Source organism: Poromitra crassiceps (assembly GCF_964638095.1).
Source record: "Poromitra crassiceps genome assembly, chromosome: 7".
NCBI lineage: Eukaryota > Metazoa > Chordata > Actinopteri > Beryciformes > Melamphaidae > Poromitra > Poromitra crassiceps.
This window is the reverse complement of record NC_139628.1, coordinates 33853598-33879837: the sequence shown is the minus strand read 5'-3', so window position 1 is coordinate 33879837 and position 26240 is coordinate 33853598. Positions and strand designations below refer to the sequence as shown.

General features: G+C 46.4%; 1 protein-coding gene across 1 annotated transcript in view; it reads left to right on the top strand.

Annotated features, from left to right (window-relative positions):
* Positions 1 to 26240, top strand: part of LOC310779561 (regulator of G-protein signaling 12-like) — a gene marked incomplete at its 5' end in the record, with an annotated part of 45524 nt that overhangs the window by 5877 nt on the left and 13407 nt on the right. The window contains 2 exons of the mRNA XM_083640087.1: positions 23479 to 23500; positions 26005 to 26183. Of these exons, the coding sequence (XP_083496213.1) occupies positions 23479 to 23500; positions 26005 to 26183 (201 nt within the window). The remainder of the gene's footprint in view (positions 1 to 23478; positions 23501 to 26004; positions 26184 to 26240) is intronic.

The window sequence follows — 26240 nt, the reverse complement described above, 5'->3', positions numbered from 1 at the left end:
CACAGACCACACATTGTCCTCACAGAGGCTCACCACAAATCTCCACCTCAGAATTGTCCCAACACAAACAGACAAGAAAGCTCCCGAAGGGTTTCAGCAAGTCTGCCCCAGATGTACAGCCAGCCACAGGATTACACACTGCTGTAAAACAAAGGTTCCAGCAGCTATAGAAGAAGTTGTGCTTGCATTATAGCCCGACTTCTATGCTTTTGGTTCATTTTTCATTTGTTGTCATTTGTCCACAGCGTGCTTCTGTTTTCAAAAGAAAATACTGCAAATCAAATGTTTTGGTTGCTCTATTCTGACCGATTGTGGGCGGTGCGAGAGGCTCTGATTGCAGCTGTGTGGCGGTCTGCAGCTACAAAGGCAAATCATGTATTATTTATGATTGTGTGGTCGGGAAACAAAGAAATCTGATTGCTTCTATCATCTTCTTGATGGATTTTCCCTTGTTGCTCATAGCTATAGGAAAGTAATGGGACTTGATCCAATGACTTGTTGATTGTGTTGCTTTTTGCTCACAGTTTTGAACGCATGGTTAGATTGCTCGCTCTGAGACATTTGATTTGGTGAGTTCCCGTGTTGTCGACCCTGAACCAGAAAGAACATGTTGTTGCCTTTCAAAGGAATATGCTTTATTGATGTGCATTGAGACATTCTGCTGTTGCTATTCTCCTCCAGGGAAAGCTATAGAACAGCAGCCCCACAAGGGATTCGGTGTGCTGTCAAAGGCCACACACGTCAACAGATGCTGCAGCATGGTTCACCTTGAAGTCAGCAGCAGCACTCTAGGCTGCTTTGATGCTAGGAGTGTGTGAGATGTGGAAAAAAAGCACTGGTATCATGATCATTAGGGGTCTAAGCAAGCACTGCAGGTGCTGGAACCCTATTGTAATTTGAGGGTTATTATAGTGAGCCAAAGTGAAACGTCACTTCCTGCTTTCTCCCTGTACCAGCGCTGCGAAAAATATGAATGGAGGTGGACGGAGAATAAGGTTACTTTTTTGATCCCGTTTGAATTGTGCCACGGGGTGCCAACGCCAATTTTGTCAATTTAAAACATAACTTTGCATGTCAAGGAAATAACAGTTTGTCGTCAAACTGAAAAGTAGGGGTACGTTTCGTATAAAAACGACATAGCTTGTGGAAGCTCGTGGCATGTCGCCGGTCTTCAGCTTTGCCGGTAGAGAAAGTGACGTCGCTTAGGCGACAGTGCATGTAGTCTTTCTGATTTATAACTTCTAGTGCAACAGTTTGACGACAAACTGTGACTTTCTTGACATGCAATGTTACGTTTAAATTGACAAAATTAGCGTTGGCATGGCACCCCGTGGCACAATTCAAACGGGATCAAAAAAGTAACCTTATTCTCCGTTCACCGCCATTCATATTCTTCGCAGCGCTGGTACAGGGAGAAAGCAGGAAGTGACGTTTCACTTTGGCTCTCTATTGTTTTTCATCTCCACTAAAAAAGTATGTGCCGTTCAGAAACCACAAGTCCCAGAGCAAGCACATTTTGGCAGGTGGGTTCCTAAGGCCAGAGACCCCCATGTCGACCAGATGGTGGCGCTATTATAGCAACTTTATGTTTTGGGTTTTGGCCTATAACTTCTGAACCGTATGGGCCACAGTCAAAATTCCACTGTCACTGGATTCCTGGGTTAATTTTGCATCCATCCACGTAGGCCCTGCCCATTTCTGTCTACTATCTTTTCCGCCATAGTGAATTTTGTCCAAAATAATGTTTTCACTACTAGAAATGTTGTCCAATCTTCACCAAACCACCACACAGAGACACAGCATGTCTTGACTGTCCTGCACAAAAGTCCCATAGCAGTTGTTTGTATATATATATATAAAGAAAAAGATTGTGGGTTCAAATTCCCCAATAGGGAACACTAGTTCTTCTCAGCAGCAAACTTTATATCACTGAAGTCATGGGCCAATCAATGCATGCCTGAATTTCACAACATGCCAGTTTTTGCGCATGCACACGCGCGCGTGTGTTTCTACCTTCTGTAATGTTTTGTCTGTTTGTCTTTTCAAATTGTGGGTTAATTGTTGCTTGTGGCTATATTTGGTAATGATTTCTGTCCATGATCAAGTCCTGACATGGCTGTAAGATGAATCACTGCCAGGATGAATTCAAAACTACTGTAGCAAGCTGTAGTTTGGTTTGGTAACTGTGTTATGGAAAACAAGAATGTGATATAAAGACTTCGACAATTCCTCTCAGATTAACATAATACATGGCTATTAGGACGTTATGGTTGTTTTTGTTTTTGAGTATGTTGCATTGAATTTATTTGTCAGATTCAATTCATTTTAAACTAAACACACCCCAGTGCCAACAGCGCCCCAGGAATCGAACCCACGACCTCTTGCTGCACCGCCATCCTCAAAAGCTCTGCTGCTTTTGATAATCTGCATCCAGCAACTTGGATTTGCTTCTTCTTTGTACAGGACCATGCTCTTTTGGATACTAATTGAAGACTAATTGGTTTGTCACAAAACTGAATCTCCTTTTCATAACGCTAGTAGGATTCCATTTAAGTGTTTCCTAGAAAACCTGACCTTCAGTCTAGCATCTGAGCCAAATTACATTTTGGTCAGCAGACGACTGCTAAGAGGGGGTAAGTGACTAGAGTTTTCCTAAGGGGAGTCCGCTATATACAGTAGAAATCGAGCGCGTGCAGGGTCGATATACTCCGGAGACGATGCGTCATCGGCGCACTTAGAATCCCGTCCATCAGCGGTGTCGTGGATACAGATGTTTTCTGTTGTTGTGGAAGTTTGATCGATTTGAGCAACTGTGACTGATGCAAAACACAGGCATTTCGAGAGCTTGTGATAGTGCTTCTCTGTGGAGAATTCACTCCCCTGCCCTGCAGTGCCCTCCAGGCGTAGCTCGATCCGTGACGTGATGTCACCTGGATGTGTGTCTATGACATCACTGATGATGTCATAGGATAGTGGATGTTTCGATTGTGTTTGTGTGTGTTGGAAGTTAGCATCCCTCGCTGGCTTGTCCGCTGAACTGGCAGCGCTAATTTCTACCGTGGTTTACCCTCGAGGTCTCGTCCGCTTCGCATCATCGAGTGTTGATGAATGTGAGTGTGAAGGCCTAAAAACATCAAATGTCGCTGTAGTGTCCCCGTAATAGTAATACTATATAATAAGGAGGCGTAGTTCCGCAACTCTGAACAAACAGTATTTGGAAGGATAGGATGTATTATGCTTTTTGTTTTTAAAGGGATAGTTCACATTTTTTTAAGTCTAGCCCTCGTTGCCACATACCTTTATGATGTTGATTGGTAGAGCTCTTACTCGGCACAATACATGCTGTTCTTCATAGTAGCTCTGGAAAGTTGGGAAAAAACGAATGCAAGGTCAATAATGTCACACTCTTGCATGTACAAGCTGACTGAGGCTCACTAAAATGTCATCCACAGTACACACACACACACACACACACACACACACACACACACACACACAGTGCACACTGTGCAAATTTCAGTGAGCTTCAGGCAGCTTGTACCTACAGGAGCGTGACCCCATTGACCTTGCATTCTTTTTTGCCCAACTTTCCAGAGCTACTATGAGGAGCAGCATGGATTGTGCAGAGAAAGAACTCTACCAATCCACATCATCATGGTAAGAAGCAAATAGGGATAGGCTTTAAAAAATGTGAAATATCCCTTTAACCTTTATTATTCAGGGGAAATAGCCTGAGCATGCTTGCTATCCAGCAACACACCCTGCATCTCATTCATTCACTTCAACACATTCACACCTGAATTAATTCACACCAGCTGTGCTCACTCAGTACAACCAGAGTCTCCTAATGTCGGTCACTGAGCATTCTGTCTTGCTCAAGAGCACCTCGACAGTAGACGGAGACTCTCTGTCTGTTCGTCATTCATTGTCCTCACCTATATTTCTCCAGCGGGTCCTGGGATTCGAACCTTCAACCTTCCTCCACTAACCTCTAGGACAGCGGTTCACAATGTGGGGTCTGGGGACCACCAGGGGTCCTTGAGGGGGTTCCAGGGGACCGCCAGCAAATTGATGAAGTGTACTTCACTTCCTTTACAGAATAATATCTCATAAATAAATACATAAATATATAAATAAATTATTATCATCAAATGAGGGTCTAAGGCCCTAACATGGACTAAATTAAGGGTCCTTGATATGAGAAAGGTTGATCCCAGGAGGGTTTTGGACAACATTTTGCTGTAAGATAAATTTCAAGAGACTTTCTAACTGTGCATTTTGCTCATATATAAATGAGAGCCATGCATTACCTATACAGCTTGAAGTCATTGTAGGCATATACATTTCAGCTAATAACACGGTAGGGAATGTTTTATGGTCGTAAAAAGCAATGAGATCCTCACCTAGCGCTGGCCCCGCGGCTCTCGTTTCAAGGGCTGAGCTTCACCCGGGATTCCCGCTCGGGGATCAGATGATCGACTTCTAAAAGCTCCTGCCACAGCCCAACCTCATTCCATCCAGTGGAACGACTCAGACATCTGAAAAGGCCTGTGTGGTTTAATTTAGCCACGGCTTTGGAGAACTACTTCTGTTCTTGTTAGCAGCGGCCCTAATACGATGTCCCCTAATGGAATCTCCACATTGAGGCCGTATATATTATAGTGAGCGTGACGTACACTTACCTCTTCCTAACACACTTAAAGTGGAGTCAGAACCTCTTTTCTTTCAGAGGACAAGATGCACGACACCAGTGGTTCTCAATGTGGGGCCCGGGGACCAGCAGGCATCCTCGAGGGGGATCAAGGGGGTCCCGAGCAAACTTCAGCTTTATTTCATTTATATCAAGTTAACGTTAATTAGAGAATGTAGAAGAATGACTATTTTGATGATAGTTTTATTTTTATTTTGATCACAGTCATGTATGCTTTTGAAGGACAGTTCTCGTGCTGAGTGTATTAAAGGCATGGTAAGCTCCCGGTCAGCGCATGCAGATCTGGACTCACAATGACACGAGTGAGACCGTTTGCGAGTTCACCATCGGTGCTTATAGGACCGACCCATGCGGATACGGATAACCCCCCGGATAACCTCCCCCCCCGGATGTGGCCTCGCTGCGCTGCATGAGATGGGTGAAGCGGTGTGCGGCGCCCGAGCGCGGGCATGAGCAAAAAAGCTTGTTATTTCTCTCCACATTACGAAGCCTCTCTCTGACACGTAGCGTTTTGCAGCCCACGCACCCAAAAAGCCAGAACAGACCGGCACACACACTAGTTGTTACACTAGTTGTTAGTCTTGTGCTTTCGGCCGTTTCATATGTGTGCCTTTTTCTGCCTCAGTAGAAGAAACCGCTTTCTTCTTCTGCGTGTTTCTGTGTTTGTGCGTCGGTTCATTCTCTCTCTCTCTCTCTCTCTCTCTCTAACCCTCTCTCCCTCCCTCGATGTGGCGATGAAGCGAGAGGAGCATTTCTGATGCGTGCTGAGTCTTTGTTGGCAGATCCCCCCTTATGTTTGGGCATGTCGAAACTAAAGAATGTGTTGCTTCTGTACCTCCCTGCCTCCTTTCTGCACGGAGCTCGTCACGCGCCACTTCCCAACGCACCACCGACGCCAGCTTATTTCTTCCTCGTCACAGACTCCCCCCCGTCGCTGTTCCCACAGCTCCAAACAGATGCTTTGTGCCGGCATCGCTCGGCAGAAGAACTTCTTCTCAGAGATCACATCGTTAGTCGCAGGCTGCTGCTGTGTGAAACACTGTTGCTTTGAGGCGTCGGTGCCTGTGAACGTATCATTAATGTAGCTAAGCTGTTGGTTAATGTGCACTGTTATGACTGTGCATAGGCATCTGCTGTGGGGAATGGGGGGGGGGGGACACACCTCCTTGGCTGCATGAGCGTGGTGGGCTTAGGTGTGCAGATATTAGCAGGTCTTGTTTGTGCGCCCGGGGCTAAGAGATCTATCCTGTGGGCGTAGCATTATCCAGGAGGAGGCATGGAGACACGGGGGACGGAGATGGAGAGAGGGGAAGGGAGGGAGTTACAGCTGAGAGAGAGAGAGAGAGAGAGTGTGTGTGTAAAGGGAGAGAGAGAGAGGAAGCGGCAGCAGAGAGAGGGAGCGTTTGAACTCCCAGTAGCTGTCAGGATTTTGGGCTCTCCCGCACGCACGCTCCAACCTCCCCCCGGGTCTCTCTCTCTCTCTCTCTCTCTCTCTGTCTCTCTCTCTCACGCGCACCGCGGAGCTCCAGCGCCAGGCAGCAGCGCATGGACCGCTTTACGCACAGCGGGCGTGTGGAGCAGCGCTGAAGACGGGCGGCCCAAAACACAGGGCACACGGCACCATACATGGAGCAAACTTTAACTCTCAACTCTGTAAGTCTCTCGTCGTGGAATTCTGAAGTCTTGTCATTGATTTATTTTTTTGCCTTTCCTCACTTTCCTCACTCTGCTGGGCGATGCCATCTTTATCTCGTCTGCCGGCGGTGTCTTCTTCTGCAAAACGGTTACTTTTCCATCTTTGGGCTCTTTGTAGCTGCTGTTGTAGCGTCTGAGCAGCATACAGTGGTTAGCTTGTGTGGTCTGTCGGAGGAATGTTTTGGCCGGTGCTCAGCTGAACTGACTCCCCATGTGCTGCGTGACACACACTGCGCTGCTGTACACAGAATACAAAATTCAGTTTAGCCTCCATATCAGGATGCACACTGACTTTCAATGAGGCGTCATAGTAAAAAGGGGTTAATTTGTGAAGTGACCCAGGATTCCGCCGGTCATCGACCCGCCAAGCGTTGGTTCTGCGCCCGTCAACGACGTGAAGCTTTGTGGCACTCGCTTGACAAGTGACCCCATTTCCAAATGAATCGGCGCCGTTGGGGGAAGTTTCATTTGTGTGTGTGTGTGTGTGGGGGGGGGGGGGGGGGGGGTGTGGGGGGGTCATGGGTGGCTGTTGTCAGATGGAATCAAGTCCTCACTGGATGTTCAGTGGCATGATATTTTAAATTGTAGGTGGCCATAGCATCCTTAGTTGAGTTTGATATTTGTAGGTGGCCATAGCATCCTTAGTTAAGTTTGATATTTGTAGGTGGCCATAGCATCCTCCTTAGTTGAGTTTGATATTTGTAGGTGGCCATAGCATCCTCCTTAGTTGAGTTTGATATTTGTAGGTGGCCATAGCATCCTCCTTAGTTAAGTTTGATATTTGTAGGTGGCCATAGCATCCTCCTTAGTTGAGTTTGATATTTGTAGGTGGCCATAGCATCCTTAGTTAAGTTTGATATTTGTAGGTGGCCATAGCATCCTTAGGTGAGTTTGATATTTGTAGGTGGCCATAGCATCCTTAGTTAAGTTTGATATTTGTAGGTGGCCATAGCATCCTCCTTAGTTGAGTTTGAACTTGAAGTGGTTGCTTGTGGTTGTGCCCTGCCCCTCTTGCTTTCCTATATGCATTTTCCTGCTGTGATTCACCACCAGCCAACTTATTCCTTTCTCACGAAGCAACCTTTGCTGAAATATGTCTTTTTCGTCTTCTGCACTGCATGGCCTTGGGTGTTCATGTGTTCATGTCTTAAAGGAACCTTCATAAATATGCAAGCAAACATAGTTTATATGCACATGCATGCTGTTATGTTAGGATTATTACTCATATTATTTTTAGGAGGGTATGGGAGGGGAGGACATGCGCAAAACAACCACGGGCCGGATTCGAACCCGGGTCGCTGCGGGACGAGGGACTGAGCCTTAAGGTACACGCTCTCCTCGCTGAGCCACCAGAACTCCCCCGATTATGAGCAATATGAGCAGAATTGCCTGCTGCCATGTCAGACTTTCAGCATTCCGCGCTCTATGTTGAGCAGGAATGGTTTGTTCACGGGGATCAGAGGCGCAGGAACACCCTGCACTTCTATCTGGCTGGCATCACATGGAGCGCTCTGCAGTGTGGGTGGACAGTTGCGCTCAGGAAAGCTGTCCTCGGGCTAGCATTATAGCATGCACAGAGCGTTCACTCTGACATTTTCTAAATGTCTCCCAGTCTCTCCACTAGGAATCTTGTTTTCTCCTCCTGCAGAGGCTCCATTGTAATTAAATTGACTGCTTCTTCCCCAACTGGAAAAACAGTCCATTAACACGGCAGGAACCTTTCAAGTTCACATGAAGTTATTTGATTGCCCAGCTGCTCGGAGTATGAATATGCAACAGCCAATAACCAGATGAGCAGATGTGGCTGTGGTTGCTGAGTTTGCTGTTTGCTGACCAAACTGTAACCACGGAAAATACCCGCCGCTGCCTTCCACCTCTGGCCGGAGACGCACTGCAGTTCCGCTCTTGGCTTCTTCTCCGCTTTTTGTCATTATGCGCTGTGTGTACGGCGGTGTGTCGCACACCCGACATCATGACATCATCTATCAACATCTAGCAATTTGCCCACTCGGAAACATGATATGTTGGTTTTAGTTTTCCGCACAGCTCTTCATCATCGACAGTTGATTCATCGGCTGCATGGGAAAGGCTGTCTCCACGACGGACTGTGCATGTGAAGCACAAGGTCGGCCAATGATTCAGTCCCCCCCCCCCCCCACGCACTATTTACCTTCCTCAAAGTTACTATTATTAAATTCCTCTGCTTCACTGAGTGTCAATCTGTTTCCAAGGGTGTGGAGGTTACTCAACGAGGAGCGGCTTAGACCTGCCGAAGTGTTTTATCATCATCACCTCTCTGGGAACAGTTTGGACATGTCTGAGATACGGCAGCCACGTTCCTCACACCTGTGGCTGCCCGGGGGTACTGCGGGGGGCGCGTTCGCCTCGTTACCTCGCACCTGTGGCTGCCTGGGCTAGCGCTGGGGGGGGGGGGGCACGTTCTTCGCCTCATGTCTGAGACGTTGAGTAAGACAGGCCGTGTTGTTTGAACTGGAAGAGGCTTCCAGGGCAGTTTGGAAAATGAATGTGGTTGGTACCTTCCTTGTGTTGGCGCAGGACGCTGCAGAACCAGGCCAAGGTCTTGTCTGCTGAGCAGCACCGTGGAAGTCGTAAACACGGGATTGTTGCGGGCAGCCAAGTTATTCTCCCCGCGCTATTGTGAGGGATTGACTTTGGTGCTTTACTTTGGCAGCCTAAATACTAACTTTCCCCTTGAGCTATTTCTATAACTTCTTCACCCGCTAGCGAGTCAATATAAAGAAATACAATATGTCTTTTTATATGCCACGTTTTTTATATGCCACGGCCATTGTGTGACTTGCTTGGCGTTGGTCGGCGCCACGTATTGTTGACGTCGGGGCCGCAGCGTGTGTGACGCTATTTGAAAAGGCGCCCAGATATAAAGTTTGCCCTGAAGTGCAAATGACGTCGTACCAGTCGACCTGTGAGTCATATTATGAAATGTGAGCATATTTGAAAGATAAGCCGATATTTTACTACAGAGAACAATACGTGTCTCAAACGATTGTTCAATAAAGAATATAGATACGGAGTGTGTAGACAAAGCAATCCACTGTGTCTTTTGTCTTCGTTTCCCCTCCTCAAACATCTATTTTTTGCCCCCTGTGAGAGTCGCCGTGAACTTGTCCCCCATGCCAAACCCCCATGGGGCCTGCACGGCATCCTTTACCCCCGGGGGATGAACTTCAAGCAACCCTGCATCCTCCCATTCTTTCCCAGTCTCACTCAGCCAGCTCAGGTTCCACGTATGACCAGTAGGCTGTCAGGTCAGGGTATACTGAGAGTTATGCTCAGGAAGTCTGTTCCTCCTTCAGTGCCGAGGTCTGCCCCGTTGCACGTCCAGGAGGCAGATACTCAGTAATAACACGTCCAGGAGGCAGATACTCGGTAATAACACGTCCAGGAGGCACATACTCAGTAATAACACATCCAGGAGGCAGATACTCAGTAATAACACACGTCCAGGAGGCAGATACTCAGTAATAACACGTCCAGGAGGCAGATACTCAGTAATAACACGTCCAGGAGGCAGATACTCAGTAATAACATGTCCAGGAGGCAGATACTCGATAATAACACGTCCAGGAGGCAGATACTCAGTAATAACACGTCCAGGAGGCAGATACTCAGTAATAACATGTCCAGGAGGCAGATACTCAGTAATAACACACGTCCAGGAGGCAGATACTCAGTAATAACAAACGTCCAGGAGGCAGATACTCAGTAATAACATGTCCAGGAGGCAGATACTCAGTAATAACACACGTCCAGGAGGCAGATACTCAGTAATAACACGTCCAGGAGGCAGATACTCAGTAATAACACACGTCCAGGAGGCAGATACTCAGTAATAACACACGTCCAGGAGGCAGATACTCAGTAATAACACACGTCCAGGAGGCAGATACTCAGTAATAACACGTCCAGGAGGCAGATACTCAGTAATAACACACGTCCAGGAGGCAGATACTCAGTAATAACATGTCCAGGAGGCAGATACTCAGTAATAACACACGTCCAGGAGGCAGATACTCAGTAATAACACACGTCCAGGAGGCAGATACTCAGTAATAACACACGTCCAGGAGGCAGATACTCAGTAATAACACACATCCACACATCCAGGAGGCAGTAACACATCCAGGAGGCAGATACTCAGTAATAACACATCCAGGAGGCAGATACTTAAGCAATATAGCATGAGAGCCAGTGTGTTGTGCCAAATATATCCCCCTGATCAGCTGTTATCCCACGAGGCCGCAGGCCGAAAGGGATAACTGCTGAGCAGGGGGATATATTCCACAACACACGCAGCTCGAGTGCTATATTGCTTTTATAAAACGGTTTCCAAGTATGATAATATAATAATAATAATAATACTATAAGTCCGACTCCGACTGGCATGTCATTCTGATAGAGTCAGTTGAAACACTACTGTAAGGCGGGACCGCAAGAACATGCGGGTGATTTGATTGGATCGTTCTGGAGACTGAAGTTGACATTGGCCAATCCTGGCGCTTGCTGAGTAGCTGAGAGCTTTCTGAAAACCCGACAGGCAGCTCGGCCGCAGTGTTGCATTCTCAGCGCTTGCTGAGAAGCTGAATGCTTTCTGCAAAGTCCGACACCAACTAACGTTACGGGGTTAAATGCGGGGTTAACAGCCTTTCTTTTGCAAAGAAGACATTAGCCCGCATCTATTCTTGTACAAAACATCATTTTCTGCGAAGTATTAGTAAAGTTATAAGCGAAGATCGATTCACAAGGATCTGACAGCTGTCTCCGCCATTTTTTTTTCTACGTTGTCATTTGAGGTAAGCCTTATTATTACTCTCTTAGTAAGAGAGTTGCCATGGCAACCAATAACCCATGGCCATGGGTTATTGAACTCGGTTACTGGAATTATACAATGGCTGTGAACCAATCAGATTGCTTGATTTGAGAGAGCCGTTTTATAATCAGTAATAACACACATCCAGGAGGCAGATACTCAGTAATAACGCACATCCAGGAGGCAGATACTCAGTAATAACGCACATCCAGGAGGCAGATACTCAGTAATAACAGACTTACAGGAGGCAGATACTCAGTAATAACACACATCCAGGAGGCAGATACTCAGTAATAACAGACTTACAGGAGGCAGATACTCAGTAATAACACACGTCCAGGAGGCAGATACTCAGTAATAACACACGTCCAGGAGGCAGATACTCTGTAATAACGCACATCCAGGAGGCAGATACTCAGTAATAACAGACTTACAGGAGGCAGATACTCAGTAATAACACACATCCAGGAGGCAGATACTCAGTAATAACAGACTTACAGGAGGCAGATACTCAGTAATAACACACATCCAGGAGGCAGATACTCAGTAATAACACACGTCCAGGAGGCAGATACTCTGTAATAACACACGTCCAGGAGGCAGATACTCAGTAATAACAGACTTACAGGAGACAGCTACTCAGTAATAACACATCCAGGAGGCAGATACTCAGTAATAACACACGTCCAGGAGGCAGATATTCAGTAATAACACAAGCTTTTCTTTAACAGAACCAGAACCAGAATCAGCTTTATTGGCCACGTATACATGCAAGGAATTGGGCTCCGGTTTGCTTTGCTCTCAAAGTACACCGAGGGAAAGAAAGAAAGAAAGAAAGAAAGAAAGAAAGAAAGGTATGCACAAGTGAAAAACAGGCAGGCAAAAAGGGTACATTTAGACATTAGCAAAGATTTACAGTAACTACTATATACACAACAAGTGGTGCAAAGTGTCTATTTTAAATATGTATGAAGGAATGTACATGCACAGTAAATGTGTCAATATGCCAGTCGCATTGTAAACAGAGGCTTATACATATCTGCTTCCACATATTGCACGATTATATGCCGTTCAACATGAGAAAAGTGGACATTGTACAGAGGTTTCAGTCCAGATGTTTCAGATATAGCACAGCTTATACACCGTTCCATGTGAGCGACGAGTCAGGTATTGCACAGTTATTTCCCAGGAAAAACGTCCACAACAAACTCCCACAAGCCCCCCGAAACGCTGCACACGAAGCTTTCCCCTGAAGTTATGAAGTTATTTTGGTGCAGAAGGGGGGGGGGGGGGGACGAGTCACAGCAGGGCTAATTATACGTGTCAGGTTTCAGGTTGGAAAGTCCATTTCTGGTGTCGTTTATGGAAGAGAAGGGAAAGAGAGCGGGAGGGTGTGGCGGCGTCTTATGTGGTTTTTACCCACCTCGAGAGCCCTGCAGGCACACGGGGGTGGAGAGGGGTGGTGGTCACCGGTTCCAGTTTCCCTCTGCAGTCGTCTCTCTCTCTCTCTTTTTTTTTTTAGGTGTGTTGTTTAGTCCTGCCTGCCTGGTAAATGAAGTGGATTTGAGATTTGTCACGTTTTTAATCTAGCGTCACACACCACCAGCCGGTCCATCTGTGAGATGCTGACATTCCCGTTCATCACGACTCCTCCAACACAAAAAGGCAGAGGGCGCTATGCCAGGGGTTTTCAGCGTCTGACACTGTGGGCCTCCCCCCCCCCAGACAAAGGCTTGGAAGAAGGAGCCGCCCTCGCTCAATTCCTGGCTGCCTATGACGGGATGATGATTATGTTATTTCTTTTTTTATCCCATCGACTCTCAGCAATTGTGCCAAGATATTGCTGTTTGAAATACTTCAGACTACGCCAAATACATTCAATACGTCTGTCTGAAGGCATTTCTTTGTTTCTGACTTCTACTGTGTCTCTGGTCTATCTCTTTAACCAAATCACACACATTTAGGCTATTCTATATTGTGAACCATCCATAACTAATGTCATATTTTTGTTCCACTTCCATTCACTGAGCCTTCCCTGAAACTGCTTGGAGCCCCCCTGGGAAGGCCCGCCTCCCACTGTGAAAACCTCTGCGCCATGCAATTACTTGAGCTATATAGGTAATGGGGGCGATGGCATGGTAGCATGAGGTCAGTGGAACTGTGATGCTTTAGGCAGGGTTAGAACATTACTGACCCTGAGAGATGTAGAGCAGCAAGAGGGAGAAAGGTAAACATCTCCATTCAGAGGAATGCTAACACTCCCTGCTAGCCTTGTTATCAGCAACAAGTGGCTAACACACTTAACGCACACACGCGCACGCGCGCTCGGACACACACACACACACACACACACACACACACACACACACACACACACACACACACACACACACACACACACACAGTACAGCACAAGTGGTAGTAATGCCTCTTAAGTCCAGGCAGGAGCGGAGCCGTCCCATCTGCTGTGGCTAACTGTTTAGCGTTGGGGAAGAGCTACTAGATTAGTGCAGATCAGCCAGATTAAGTGATGAAATACGATGGCCCCTGTTTGCATGCAAATCAGTCATGACTTAAAAGGCAGGAGCAAGCTCTTTGTTTGCTGAGGGGATTACCCTTTACCACGTCGACTAAACACTGCATGTCCGGACGGACTCCTTCGGCTCAGGATATCCCCCCCCAGCCTCATCATATGATTGATACAGGATCTTGGATACTGCAGAAACGTTTTTCCTCTCACAAACCTTCTTTTGTTCAATTGTGGTCATTGATTGTGTTTAGTTTGATCTGGCCAGACACATCTCTGTAAAGTCCTCTCAGACATGTTTGTGAACTAGGGCATATATAAATAAAGAAACCTCAACTTCAACAGCCTTCCCAAAACTGTGGGCCTCAAAGTATTGCAAAGTGGGCCGCCAAATCATTTGCAAAATATTATGATTTTTTTGTGAGATAATTTTTTTTTTTATTATAAACTAGGGTATCGCCACACGCAGCTCGGCTGCTGTCTGGCTTCGCCTGCTCTATTGGCATGTGCAGCGCACAATCACCGCTATTGGCATGCACAATTGCTCAACTTCGCATCATGAGATCACTGTCACTGATGATGTCACCCACCTATAACATCACTGATTATCATAAAGATTTGTATTGACATTTGTAAAAGAATAAAAATAATAATAATATTTTTTCAGGCCTGGCGGGGGTCCTCGTTGGCCTGGCGGGCCCACCAGGCCTGTACAATTGTAGGGGAAACACTAATTTGTAATCAATTATTTGTTAATTAGCCTATTGCAGACAGGCCCTCTGGTTTCTGATTTCTGTGTGGTGCTGATGGACAGCTCCTGTTATCATTCAAATCCAAAGTGTTGTGTGAACACATTATTTGGCCTCCGTACAGTCAGATGTGGGCCGCAAACATTTTTGAGATTTTCAAGTGGCCCCATGAGTCGGAAAACGTAGGGAAACGCTGCTTTAGATGTTTCAGATTTGAGCTGTTCAGAGACCACCATGGTCTCATCTGTTCTCACCATTTACTTGCTTGTGATTTAAGTCCTGCAGAGAAGCCTCCTGCTGGATAAGATGATGTTTGATTGTGTACTCTGCAGAGAAGATCCATCTCAACAAGTCCTTTGACATAACTATTGAGTCTTACAACCAAATGTTCTCCTTTTAAACAAGCCCATTGGAGCCAACAAAGTTGGCACGCTGGTATGCTTTCACCCATGTCTGTTTGTTGGTAAGATATCTCAAAATGTTAAAATAACTGATTTGGCTGAAATATGGTGGACAGATCTTGGTCCACAGATCAATTGATTAGACTTTGGTGGTGATCCAGACCTGGGATTTCTGCCAATGGATCTTTTTGGCATGATGCCGTGTTCATGTGCTGGTGGGGAGACCCTGGACCCGTGGGAAGACCTCTGGCTCTTCCAAGTTTGATGCTAAACAACATTGCATCTACATGCTATTTTGTCAGAAAGTCCAATCTGGAAAACAAATGCTAAACCGCTGCAGCTTTGCAAGTTGGATAATTGTTCAGTGTTGGTGGAGTTTTGCACTCGATTGAGTCTGTCTTCTTGTTTCACTTATTTCTCGTAAAAGTTTATTTCACGAATGTTCTTTATCAAGTCACAAGTGTCACTAATGGGATTATCAGCCTCGTTGTTTCAGCCTATTGACAAACAAGGGAAATTGCATTGGAATGTTAATTACAACAACACAGAAATGCTTTTCCAGGTGTCTTAATGGAAATAGGATTTGAACACTGAACACTAGGTGACTTGTTAAGAAGAAGTAACATCCTTTTGCTGTTTTCAAACAGATCATGGGAACACTGTGTTGTCCCAAGTACTCAACACAGTGTCCCTTTGCCTGTGGACATCTCGTAGATAGCAAATCTAAGTGGACACTAATTGTGTTCCTGTTGTTTACCATTCTTGGTCACTCAGCATCACATAAGCACGTTGAGCTCATCAGATCCTCGCTGATGTGATGGAGTGTCTGGCAGATTTGCTGTGACAAACGAGATTTCACACAGTAAATATGTCTGGCCTTTAGCCTCCTAGAAACTAAAAAGCAAACGCAAGGTCCTGGTTATCTTTGGTTGGATATTGTCGGAGAGGAGCTTTATAATCCTCTAAATCTCTCTCTCTCTCTCCCACTCACACTCCTCCCTGCTTGGTTAGTAGAGAAATGTCTCTTCCATCTTATCAGTCACCGCACCCTCACCCTCCCTCCCTCAAAAGGAAGTTGCCTCCATCCAAGGACTTTTCTTGATGTTATTTTCAGGGAATAGTTTGTAGTCTGCCATAGATAGCAGGGCTAGATTATCCTCCCTCTTTGGTCGAGAGACTGCTGCCTGGTTAATTAGAACTGGAACTGAGAGCGATTTAGGTCTTGTGACAGGCAGTGTTTCTTTCATTGTCACAGTAAAGTTTGGCAAAGAAAATGTTTTAAACATGGATGAAATCGGGAGGGAGCTGAAAGTTGACGTGAAGCCTATTTTGGTTCTGCCTGAAGCCTCTGTTCAATTAGAAGCACAAGGGTCTCCGTGGGCAAACACTTTTCCCCCGAGGCATTTTGGTTTGGACATTTCCAATGGGCATTACTCCTGTTTACTAGTGTCATGTGCTTTTGGATGAGCTCACCTGGCTGCAGTGGCACTGTGTGCACTCTCTGCCACAGGGGGTCAAAGGGCAGAGGCAGGAAGGAGACTACCTTGTGTTTTTGTGGCTATCAGTTATGGATTGACTCATATGATTTCTGCCATGCAGAAAACACGCACAGAATCACAGAATTCTGGAATACAAATTAAATCAACTCTAAAACATGGAATATTGCAGATTTTTTTTTTTTGGCTGAAATTGTAAAAAAAAATTTTTTTTTTTATAAAAATAGGCCTAATTATTATTGTAGTAACCTATTTCATAATTGTAAATTAGGCCTAGAGAAATAATTCTGTTTTCAGTTGGGGTGTTTTGAGATGGGGGTCAGTCTTGCATGGGACCCTTACGTCACCTCACAAATTGGTTGTCACTTTGAGAAACATGTGGACTGAGACAGCTGAGTCATAAAAAAATAAGGAGAAAATTGACCCTAACCCCTAAATGAAAATGAAAATGAAAATGAAAAAAAAATTAATTGGGGGAGGGGGATTTGATTTTTTTTTTTTTTTAATATGGCCCTAATCTCTCCTCTCTTGCACATGCACATAAACACACACATGCACACACCCACCAGAGGGAGCAATGGTACGTGCCCACAAGGGCGTCATTTCACGTGAGGGATTGCACCGCTTCCCAGTATTGGATGCTCGATAGCTTGCTTGATAGATTGCTGCCCCTGATTGGACGATTGCTGTGTCACTCGCTGGCCGGCCCCCAGATTTCAAACAGTAAAAACATGGGGGGGCTCGCCTCGGTGCAAACTCTCTCTTATACTGTGAAAATAGTTCACCGACATGTGTTTCTGAAAACATTTGAGGCGAGAAATCATGTGACCTCCCTATCCAGGAGACCAGATTGCCGCCTCCTTACACCAGCCATGCACAATTATGACAAACATCCAATGTCAAACGTGATAAATCATAATTTCCAAATCTAATTAAACAGAAGAAATCGACCATGAAGCCCAGCCTGTTAAAAGACACCGTATCTGAATGTGATTTATGGGAACATTAAGAACATGTGTAATAATCGGAGCTCATTTGCTGTGGGAGCACCGTGGAAGGGACCACCTCTGCTTTTAGAATAATAGTTGGTCAAGAAACGAAAGGATGTCCCGCTGATCGTAGAGATGTGCCAACCGAACAAAAAGCGGAGGCACACTGCGAAAAGGAGCGATGCCAGAACAAAAACCTATTTGAAAAGCCATTTTCTTCTGCTGCTGTGTGCAGGAAACTGCTCGCAGAACCACGATTAGACACGATTACCATCAGAGCCTCATATCGTTTTGCTTTTGGTTCAGCAGCAGCAGGGCTTCACTAAGTTTTGATGACTCAAGGGCCAATTTAGGGACTCAACATTGGATTGAGGGCCGGCCAAGAAAAAAGTGAACACAAAATAATTCCAAAACAACTCTTTTTAATAGGCTCTTCTAGACTAAAAGTCGTGCCAGTTGTGAATCTTGTGAGAAATGTATGTTGTTCTTTTCTAGACAAAAAAATCTGATTTGTCCTTTTGTAGATGTTTTAACACACACACACACACACACACACACACACACACACACACACACACACACACTACCTGCCAACATTAGGCTGTGAAAATGAGGACCCCTTTGAAAATGCATTTTCCCTCACCAAAATGTAGCCACCTTCTCGACAAGCTAGCATAACACGGTTGGTACCATAGACTGTATAGGTTGGTACTAATGCCTTAGGTCATCCAGTTTCATGATACCAGGAACGTCACTCTGAGCCCGCTACAGCCTCTGAAAGACAGTAAGCCTATCGAGAATCGGACCAAATACCATCATGTCGCTGGCCACCAGGAACGTTCCCGAGGGCCGCAATTGGCCCGCGGGCCGCACTCTGACAACCCTTGTTTTAGGGAGTCAGACCCTCACTTTTGAGCTGGAGATTGTGTTTGGCTGAATGGCGCTCTGATGAGGAATAATGACGCTTGAGAGTTCAAGTCAGGGTCCCTTTTCTTTTTCACCCGTCTTGTGTTGTGATTGAAAATTCACATGTTTTCAATTTACAGTCACTGTGTATTTCTCTTCTCTTTCAAATAAAGACACAACCACGAATGGAAACAATAGGAGGGGAAGGCAAATGTGGTTTAGATATAAGAGTGTGTGTGTGTGTGTGTGTGTGTGTGTGTGTGTGTGTGTGTGTGTGCGTGTATGCGTGTATGCGTGTGCGTGCGTGTGTGTGTGCGTGCATGCGCGCGCCTGTGTGTGTGTGCATGCGTGTGTGTGTGTACGTGTGCGTGTGCGCGTGCGTGTGCGTGTGGTCGGGGGGGATGGGGATGGGGCACGGGTTAATTCATCTGATTCCTTCATGCCACTGTAGCGGAGGCTGTATGTATTGTGGGGCGGGTTGCCATGGCAACAGCGGAGTAAGGAAATTGAACTCTTTCTTTCCTCCTTTGCACCCCTCTCCCCCCCAAAAAACCCCGTCCGGTACCTCGTCAGATCCCCCCCCACCCCCCCCTCTCTCTCTCTCTCTCCCCCTCGCTCTCTCTCTCTCTCCCTCTGTCTCTCCCTCGCTCTCTCTCCCTCTGTCTCTCTCCTTCCTTCTCTCTCTCTCTCTCCGACTTGTACAGACATGGTTAGCGGAGTTTGGGTGGGGATTGTTCAGGTATGCACTCGCACATACACACACACTCGTACACACATACACACTCGTACACACACACACACACACACACACACATACATACGTATCTGTCTGCCTGCTGCCGCCCGTAGCAGACCCAGAGAACAATGAGTCTCAAAAAGAGACTTTCCTTCAAGAAGAGCTGGAACTTCAGCACAGTGAGTAAACTCTGCAGCTCACTCACTCCTTCTTCTTCTTCTTCTTCTTCTTCTCCGCGATGTGGGGAGACTCCCTTTTGTTAAGTCAGCTGTTTTTCTCATTACTCTCTCTCTGTTCTCCTCGCCTGCCTCTCCTCTCCTCTCCACCGCTCAGAACAGCTGTTGCGGGCAGCGGGGAATCGTTTGTTGCCACAGTTGTGTGGCGGTAGGTAGGTAGGTAGGTAGGTAGGGTAGGAACTGCGTTGACTCGTGTGTGAAAAAGTTGAGAAGAGCCTTCTCTCTCTCTCTCTCATGCTGTGATGAGGTGATGAGATAGGGTACATGCCTACACAGGTCCCAAAAGATACAAGCACTCACTTTTTTACACCTCCAACAATCCAGTGTGTGAGAGGTGTTAACGGGGACACTTTGCATTTGTGTGCGTGTGAACTGTGAAGCGCCGTGTATCTTTCAACTGAATTGCCACAGATGAGGTCCTCAGTGTGTTTTCTGTCACGCCGGTTCCCTTCAGATCAGAGGAGGAAACGCGTCTCGCTGTGCGTCCGTCTCCGTTCCTCCGGCGAGCGGCGGCGTCGGCGGCGGCGAGGGGGCTGCTGCCGAACCACAATAAAGTTGGGAGTCGCGTTTTCCAACTCGAGGGCCAAATCCTCCTACCCCAGGTTGGAGCCAACATACTTGCTCTGACTTGAAGCGTGATTTCTTTCGTCCATTTGGTTGATAACAAACTCCCCGGAACTGTTTTTTTCCTTTCTTTTTTTCTTTTGCGGGCTCTCTCTCTCACACGGTTAAGAAAAGCTATGGCCTCTTAAATGAGAGGGATCAAAAGAGGCCCCCTCACCTCCATAGCCACCCATGCTGGAGCGGCTCATCAGCGGAGGTGTGAACAGAGGAAGGGGAGTGGGGGCCAGTTGTGGGGGACCAGAGGGGTGCTGGTGTCCCTGGGTCATCACTTTGGTGTCCCCATCACTTTGTCCGCATTGTGAGGCTACTTGAGGGCGAGGAAGCAACAACAAACTCACAGTGTGTGTGTGTGTGTGTGTGTGTGTGTGTGTGTGTGTGTGTGTGTGTGTGTGTGTGTGTGGTCTAACCCCTGTGGGCTTGTGTATGCACACACAAAAACATACACACAGGGAAATCGCTATATTTGCCAGGTATATGTGGTCCACCTTGAAAGGGATAGTTCGCCCAAAAATGAAAATCCTGTCATCTACTCACCCTCATGCCAAGTGGACCACAGGGGGAATAGTCCACATACACACCAGCACAAGTTTGGAGCAGCCTTCCTTCTCCAAGACAACTGACGTCAGAACAAAAACACTGAATAGAAAGACCTTTACACCATTCTTTGATACAAGTAAATCAGCTGTAGTTCAGATTTGCACTAAATATGGTGTAAAATAGGTATTTTGGAACTCTGAAGAAGAACCGGTCCCCCCACTGACTTCAGTTGTTTTAGAGAAGGCTGCTATGGAGTTGTGCTGGCGACCTCCCTGTGTGTTATATGGACAAACTTCACCTGTGTTTCAACTGGCATGAAGGTGAGTTAGACAGCCAGGCCGTCACTGACGGTTCAGACTTACACAAGTCTGTGTCATCGACCGAGACAATCCCCCCCTGCTGACGTGAGCGTGACATAGCAGCTCAGCTATCTCATTATTGTGTCATCATGACGGCATTCATCGTAATTTACGACATTTTCTCCCACAATTCTCGTACAAGTGACAGAGGGAGTGGGAAATTCCATTGTCTCAAGAATGCAGGATATGTCTGTCATCATATTATGTTTTTTCATCTTAGAAATAAAAACTCTCCACATATATACGATTTGAATGCTGACAAATTGGCCGAAGAAGAAGAAGACCCCCCCCCCCCCCCCCCCCCGCATGATTTCAGCATGTGGGCCTTTCATGTGTTGAAAGCCAACATGTGCGTCATGATTGTGTGATGTCTGTCTTCTTTAAAATGAGCCGCAGTCACAAAGCTCTATGTGTTTAAGGTTTGAGGTTTAGCTGTTTTTAGCTCCCCGAAAGGGACCGACAGATGGAGTGGGTGTTCTCTCAATTCTCTCTCCCTCTTCTGTTTGCTCTTTATATATATGTCGGCCTTCATCCTAGTACCCACCCATGATGACTGTGAGCTAGCCGCCACCGAAGAGAAGAGGTGCCTCCTGGGTGTCGACTGTGAGGGCTTGGATTCGCTGGTTGTAGAGTTGTAAAGAGGCTGGCGGGAGAGACAATTAGCGGGTTCAGCGGTCTGCGTCTGATGGAACTTTTACATGTGGTGGTCACACTCCCGAAACGGAGTGAACAGTCGCTTCGCGGTTACATCCCTTTTGCCCTCACATGGCCAGTTGCGTCAGGGGCCAAGCTCAAAAGAATGGGGCTGGTCCACAAATGTGTCTGGTCTTGTCCCACAACTGATTGATCAAACTGAGAACTGCTAATCGAATCACTGCTAGATAGATCGCAAATCACAGGCAATTTAGTAGTTAGGCTATACTATAAATACATCAGAGCGGACAAATACACCAGATACCAGACTCTGAATAATTAGTCATAGTGCTGATAATTATAGCCTACTTTCACCATATTAAGATGTCCAGTGTTTAGATTACTGATATTTCAATTCCCCCCAAACCTTATATCAGAGAGTCAACAGTTCTTATTAGTTGTAATTGTATTATTCTATAACAGAGGTTTTCAAAGTGGGAGGGGGGCCTCCCCAGGGGGGCTCCAAGCAGTTTCAGGGGAGGCTCAGTGAATGGAAGTGGGAAAAATATTACATTAGGAGATCTCATAGATGGCCTAAATGTGTGTGATTTGGTTAAAGAGATAGCTCAGAGATATTTGTAGTTTTGAGGAATTTCACAGTTTTCCCCACTTTCCTATGCAGAGTCGGAAACAAATAAATGCCTTCAGACACACCTTCTTTATGTATTTGGTGTCGTCTGAATGTATGTCCAACATTATCGTGCCTATGGGATCAAATAACATAATCGTGATCTCATAGACGTCCAGGAATTGAGCGAGGGGGTGGGGGGGGGGGTGTGCTCCTTTTTCCAAGCTTTGTCTGGGGGGAGGCCCACCGTCTCAGACTTTGAAAACCCCCGTTCTATAATACTGCATTGAGTCATCTGAAAACAAGCTTTTTAAAAGCACAAATTGAAATGATTGCTCACACCACAACGCTAGCCTGGCAGTAATCGTCTTGTTTAGACACGTTCTCTGCCTTGAACATTCACACTTTGGAGCGGCAGCTCAGAAAACGCTCTTCTGGAAATAGTCTCCCCCTTTTCAAATGAATCCTCCAACGCACCGATTTAACAACAAGTGTTGAATCTTGAACGCTCCTCTCAACCCCTCCCCCTGCATTTGAAAATATACGGCTCAACTGCATCACAGTTTTGGGGGCAATAGCCTGATCAAAATGATGCAAAAGTTGTATTTCCCCCCCATGCTGTGGCAATTGAACTTGCCAAGTAGCCTAAATAATATTTGTGAGCGCACCATAAGATCAGACACGGGTGCTATTTTATAGAACATTATGCTTTGGCTGTAAATACGGCCAATTATGAAAAAGCCTTTACTGTGAGATTGACATGCCCACTGAGGCTGCTAGTCCTACATACGCCCTTTTATTTGCAGGCATCTACATAGAGACCTATAAAGCACTCATTCACTGAATTAGCAAGTGAAAAGAGGACCATTACTGGCCGTGATGGCCTCTCAAGTAGCTCTCCCCTGATTACCTCTGATCTCTTTTGTGAGTCCAGTTAGCAGGAATGCAGATTCCTGGCTTTGTGTGTGTGTGTGTGTGTGTGTGCGTGCGCGTGTGTGTGTGTGTGTGTGTGTGTGTGTGTGTGTGTGTGTGTGCGTGCGCGCGTGCGCGTGTGTGCGCGCGCGTGTGTGCGCGCGCGTGTGTGCGCGTGGTGAGCAATGAGGGGTTGGTCCTGAACCGGAGGTGTGAACAGCTGCGTGTGTGTTCGAACCCAGAAGTCCACCCACTTACAAATTAATGGTCCTTTGGACCAACCCCTTTCCAGTAGCACACACACACACACACACAGTCTCTTTACACACACACTCACACTCACACACTCTCTCACACACACACACTCACACACATGGCTGGTGGGATGTCTGGGGAGACACTGCTATCTGCAAAGGCTCCAGTCCCTTGTCTCGGCACAGGGGGTCATGAGGGCAGCTTCTCACTCATGTCTCTTTTTGTTCTCTTCCAGTCTGCTGCTTCTTCAGACGGTGGTGAGTACCGTTCCTTTTACTTCAAACTTTTCCAATTATAATGTTGAAACCAACATGTCTGAATCTGATATGGAAAACAACATGTTTGAATCTGATATGGAAAACAACATGTCTGAATCTGATATGGAAAACAACATGTTTGAATCTGATATGAAAAGTACAAGCGATTTGTTCTGCTCCTTGAATGCAAGCTACGTAGGTGACTCACAGTGAGCTGAATCAAGATTTGAGCTAACACTTTATTTTGTATAGTCCGCCTACAGAGAGGCTACAGAGTCTTTGTAACATTTCAAACGGCTAATATCATAGTTGACGTTCAACAATCGCTTTGTACATTTTTAACAGATTATCAATATAGTATGTGACAATTTAGGAACATACCTCCATATTCTCAGGCTAATTTAGTAGCTCCAGGTGATGAGAATAAGGTGTGTGTAACGGAACCAAACAGAATCTATGACAAAAGCCTACAGGCAAAATCGAAACAGTCAAACTGTTGAATGTCAACTAATAAGCTGTTGAAATGTTACAAAATACTCTGTAGACTGTCTGTAGGCGGACTAGCCAAACAAAGTGTTACCACGATTTGCAAACAATGCTTTCTCCCTCGTCCTCCCTTGAGATGGTAACTCTTTTTGATCTTGAATGCAGCTTGCCTCTGCTTTGCCTTTTCGTTCAAATTCTCTGGGCAAACCTGGACACGCAACATTGCAGCTGTCCAATAAAAAGCCTTTTTGCTGTTGTTGTGTTGAGATGATTCACCGACGGCATAGTGCCGGCTCATTAAACGAAGGGTGTTCCTTGAACATTTTCCGGGCTGCGTTCAGGGCGTTTGCCGTCTGCTCTGCACTTTCATAGCAGTTTGACTCACATTTTTACTAACAGGGTCAGTCTGAGGCTGCTGTGGATGTGGGTGGCTCAGACATGCAAGGCTGCTCGCTCTCCAACCGTCTCATTAACGAAGCGCCACACAGTGCGGGAGACAGGGCGATCCCAAAGCCTCTCTAGACCCGATACGATAATCCGAGTCCAAACAAACAAGCTTGTCTGCAAACTTGAACGTGGGATTTCAACATGGCAGTCAAACAAGGCGTTTTGAAGAGAAAACTCCAGCGTATCTCAGGCTGTCACACCTAATGGCTTTATAATCCTGGTGACACATCATCATGCACTGATTCAGCTTTCCAAGACGCCAGGATGGCGGTTTTGACGGCCACGTCTGTGGCCACATTAGTCATGAATTGAAAGACTTGGACGCCGGTGATGTCACTCACTTATTTGCCGTGGCCTTTATTTCACAAAGTTGACCCACACCTATTTGTCAGTCGTGCTCCACACAGCATTCAAAAGAATGGAGTGACTTGACCTTCCGTCAGTCGGTACTAGATGCCCACTAGTTGACTCTCCACTGTGAATGACACCTAGCTGCTATCACAGTGCTAACAAATCCCAGCAGGGGAGCCTATGGTGTTCTTTGTTTGTTTTTACTGTGCTTGGTCGGCACCAGTGGTCGGCACACACACACACACACACACACACACACACACACACACACACACACACACACACACAGCTCTAAAGTGGCCATCTGCCGCGGTGATAGCGGGTGCTGTGAAGACTAGAGCGACGCAGCAGTAACAGCTGAGCAGCTCCTCACTCTTTCTGTTCCGCCTCCTCACCCCAGTCATTCTCCCACCCTAGTGTCCCTGTAATCGGCCATGTCCTCTTCCTGCTGCTCCTTCTTCTTCCGCTGCTCTCGCATACAATCAGATCTGTTAAACGACCCTCCTAACTTTTTTATTTTTATTTTTTGAGACTCTTTAAATGTAAATGTTCTTTATAATGTCCTTGGTGCACTTATAGGACAGCCTTTCACTCCGAATTCTTGTGATTTCTAGATGGGTTTTAGGACACGATTTCCTCTCTGAATTCCCACCGGTTCTAGACTTTTGTCAAATGCCTGTTAATGATTAGTTTTTTCCCTTTTATCTGCAATTTTCTTCCCCTGATGCCGACCCTCTCACCTCCATTCCTCTCCACTTTTGCCAGACTTTAGGTCGATTATTGTAATTAGCACAGCCTCTCTACTAGTACGAACTACTACAATCATCTGACAAATATAGAGGTCCAGCCGATGAGAAGATGAAATCCTCTACACCAGGGGGTTTCAAAGTGGGAGGCAGGTCTCCCTGGGGGAGCTCCAAGCCGTTTCAGTGAATGGAAGTGAAAAATTTGGTTTTAATCCCACTTTCACCGAGTCAGAAACTAATAAATGGCTTCAGACAGACCTTTGTTTATGTATTTGGTGTAGTATGCCAGGCTATCTTGGGTCAATTGTTGAGGGCCAGGACAGTAGGAGGGTCTTCACACGTTTAGATGTTTTATTACAGAAAAGTATGACCCTTTCTGCTCGGGACCCCCTGGAACCCCTCAAGGACCCCTGCAGGTCCCGGGACCCACTTTGAGAACCACTGTTTCTAACCTGTTGCTCTCCTCTCTTCTAGACTATGGCGGCGGCGGCGGGGTCCAGTTGCAGGGATGCTGCAGCCAAAGCAGCCTGAACAGTAATGGCAGACTGCCCGGAGCGGGCAGCCATCGGAGACTTTCGGATCGCCGTGTGGCCAGCTGGGCCGCCTGCTTCGAGCGTCTCCTCCAGGACCCGGTGGGCGTGCGCTACTTCTCGGTAAGCCGGGCAAAGCTCACAGAGAATTAAGCTTCGCAAGTTGATTGAAGACCCCCC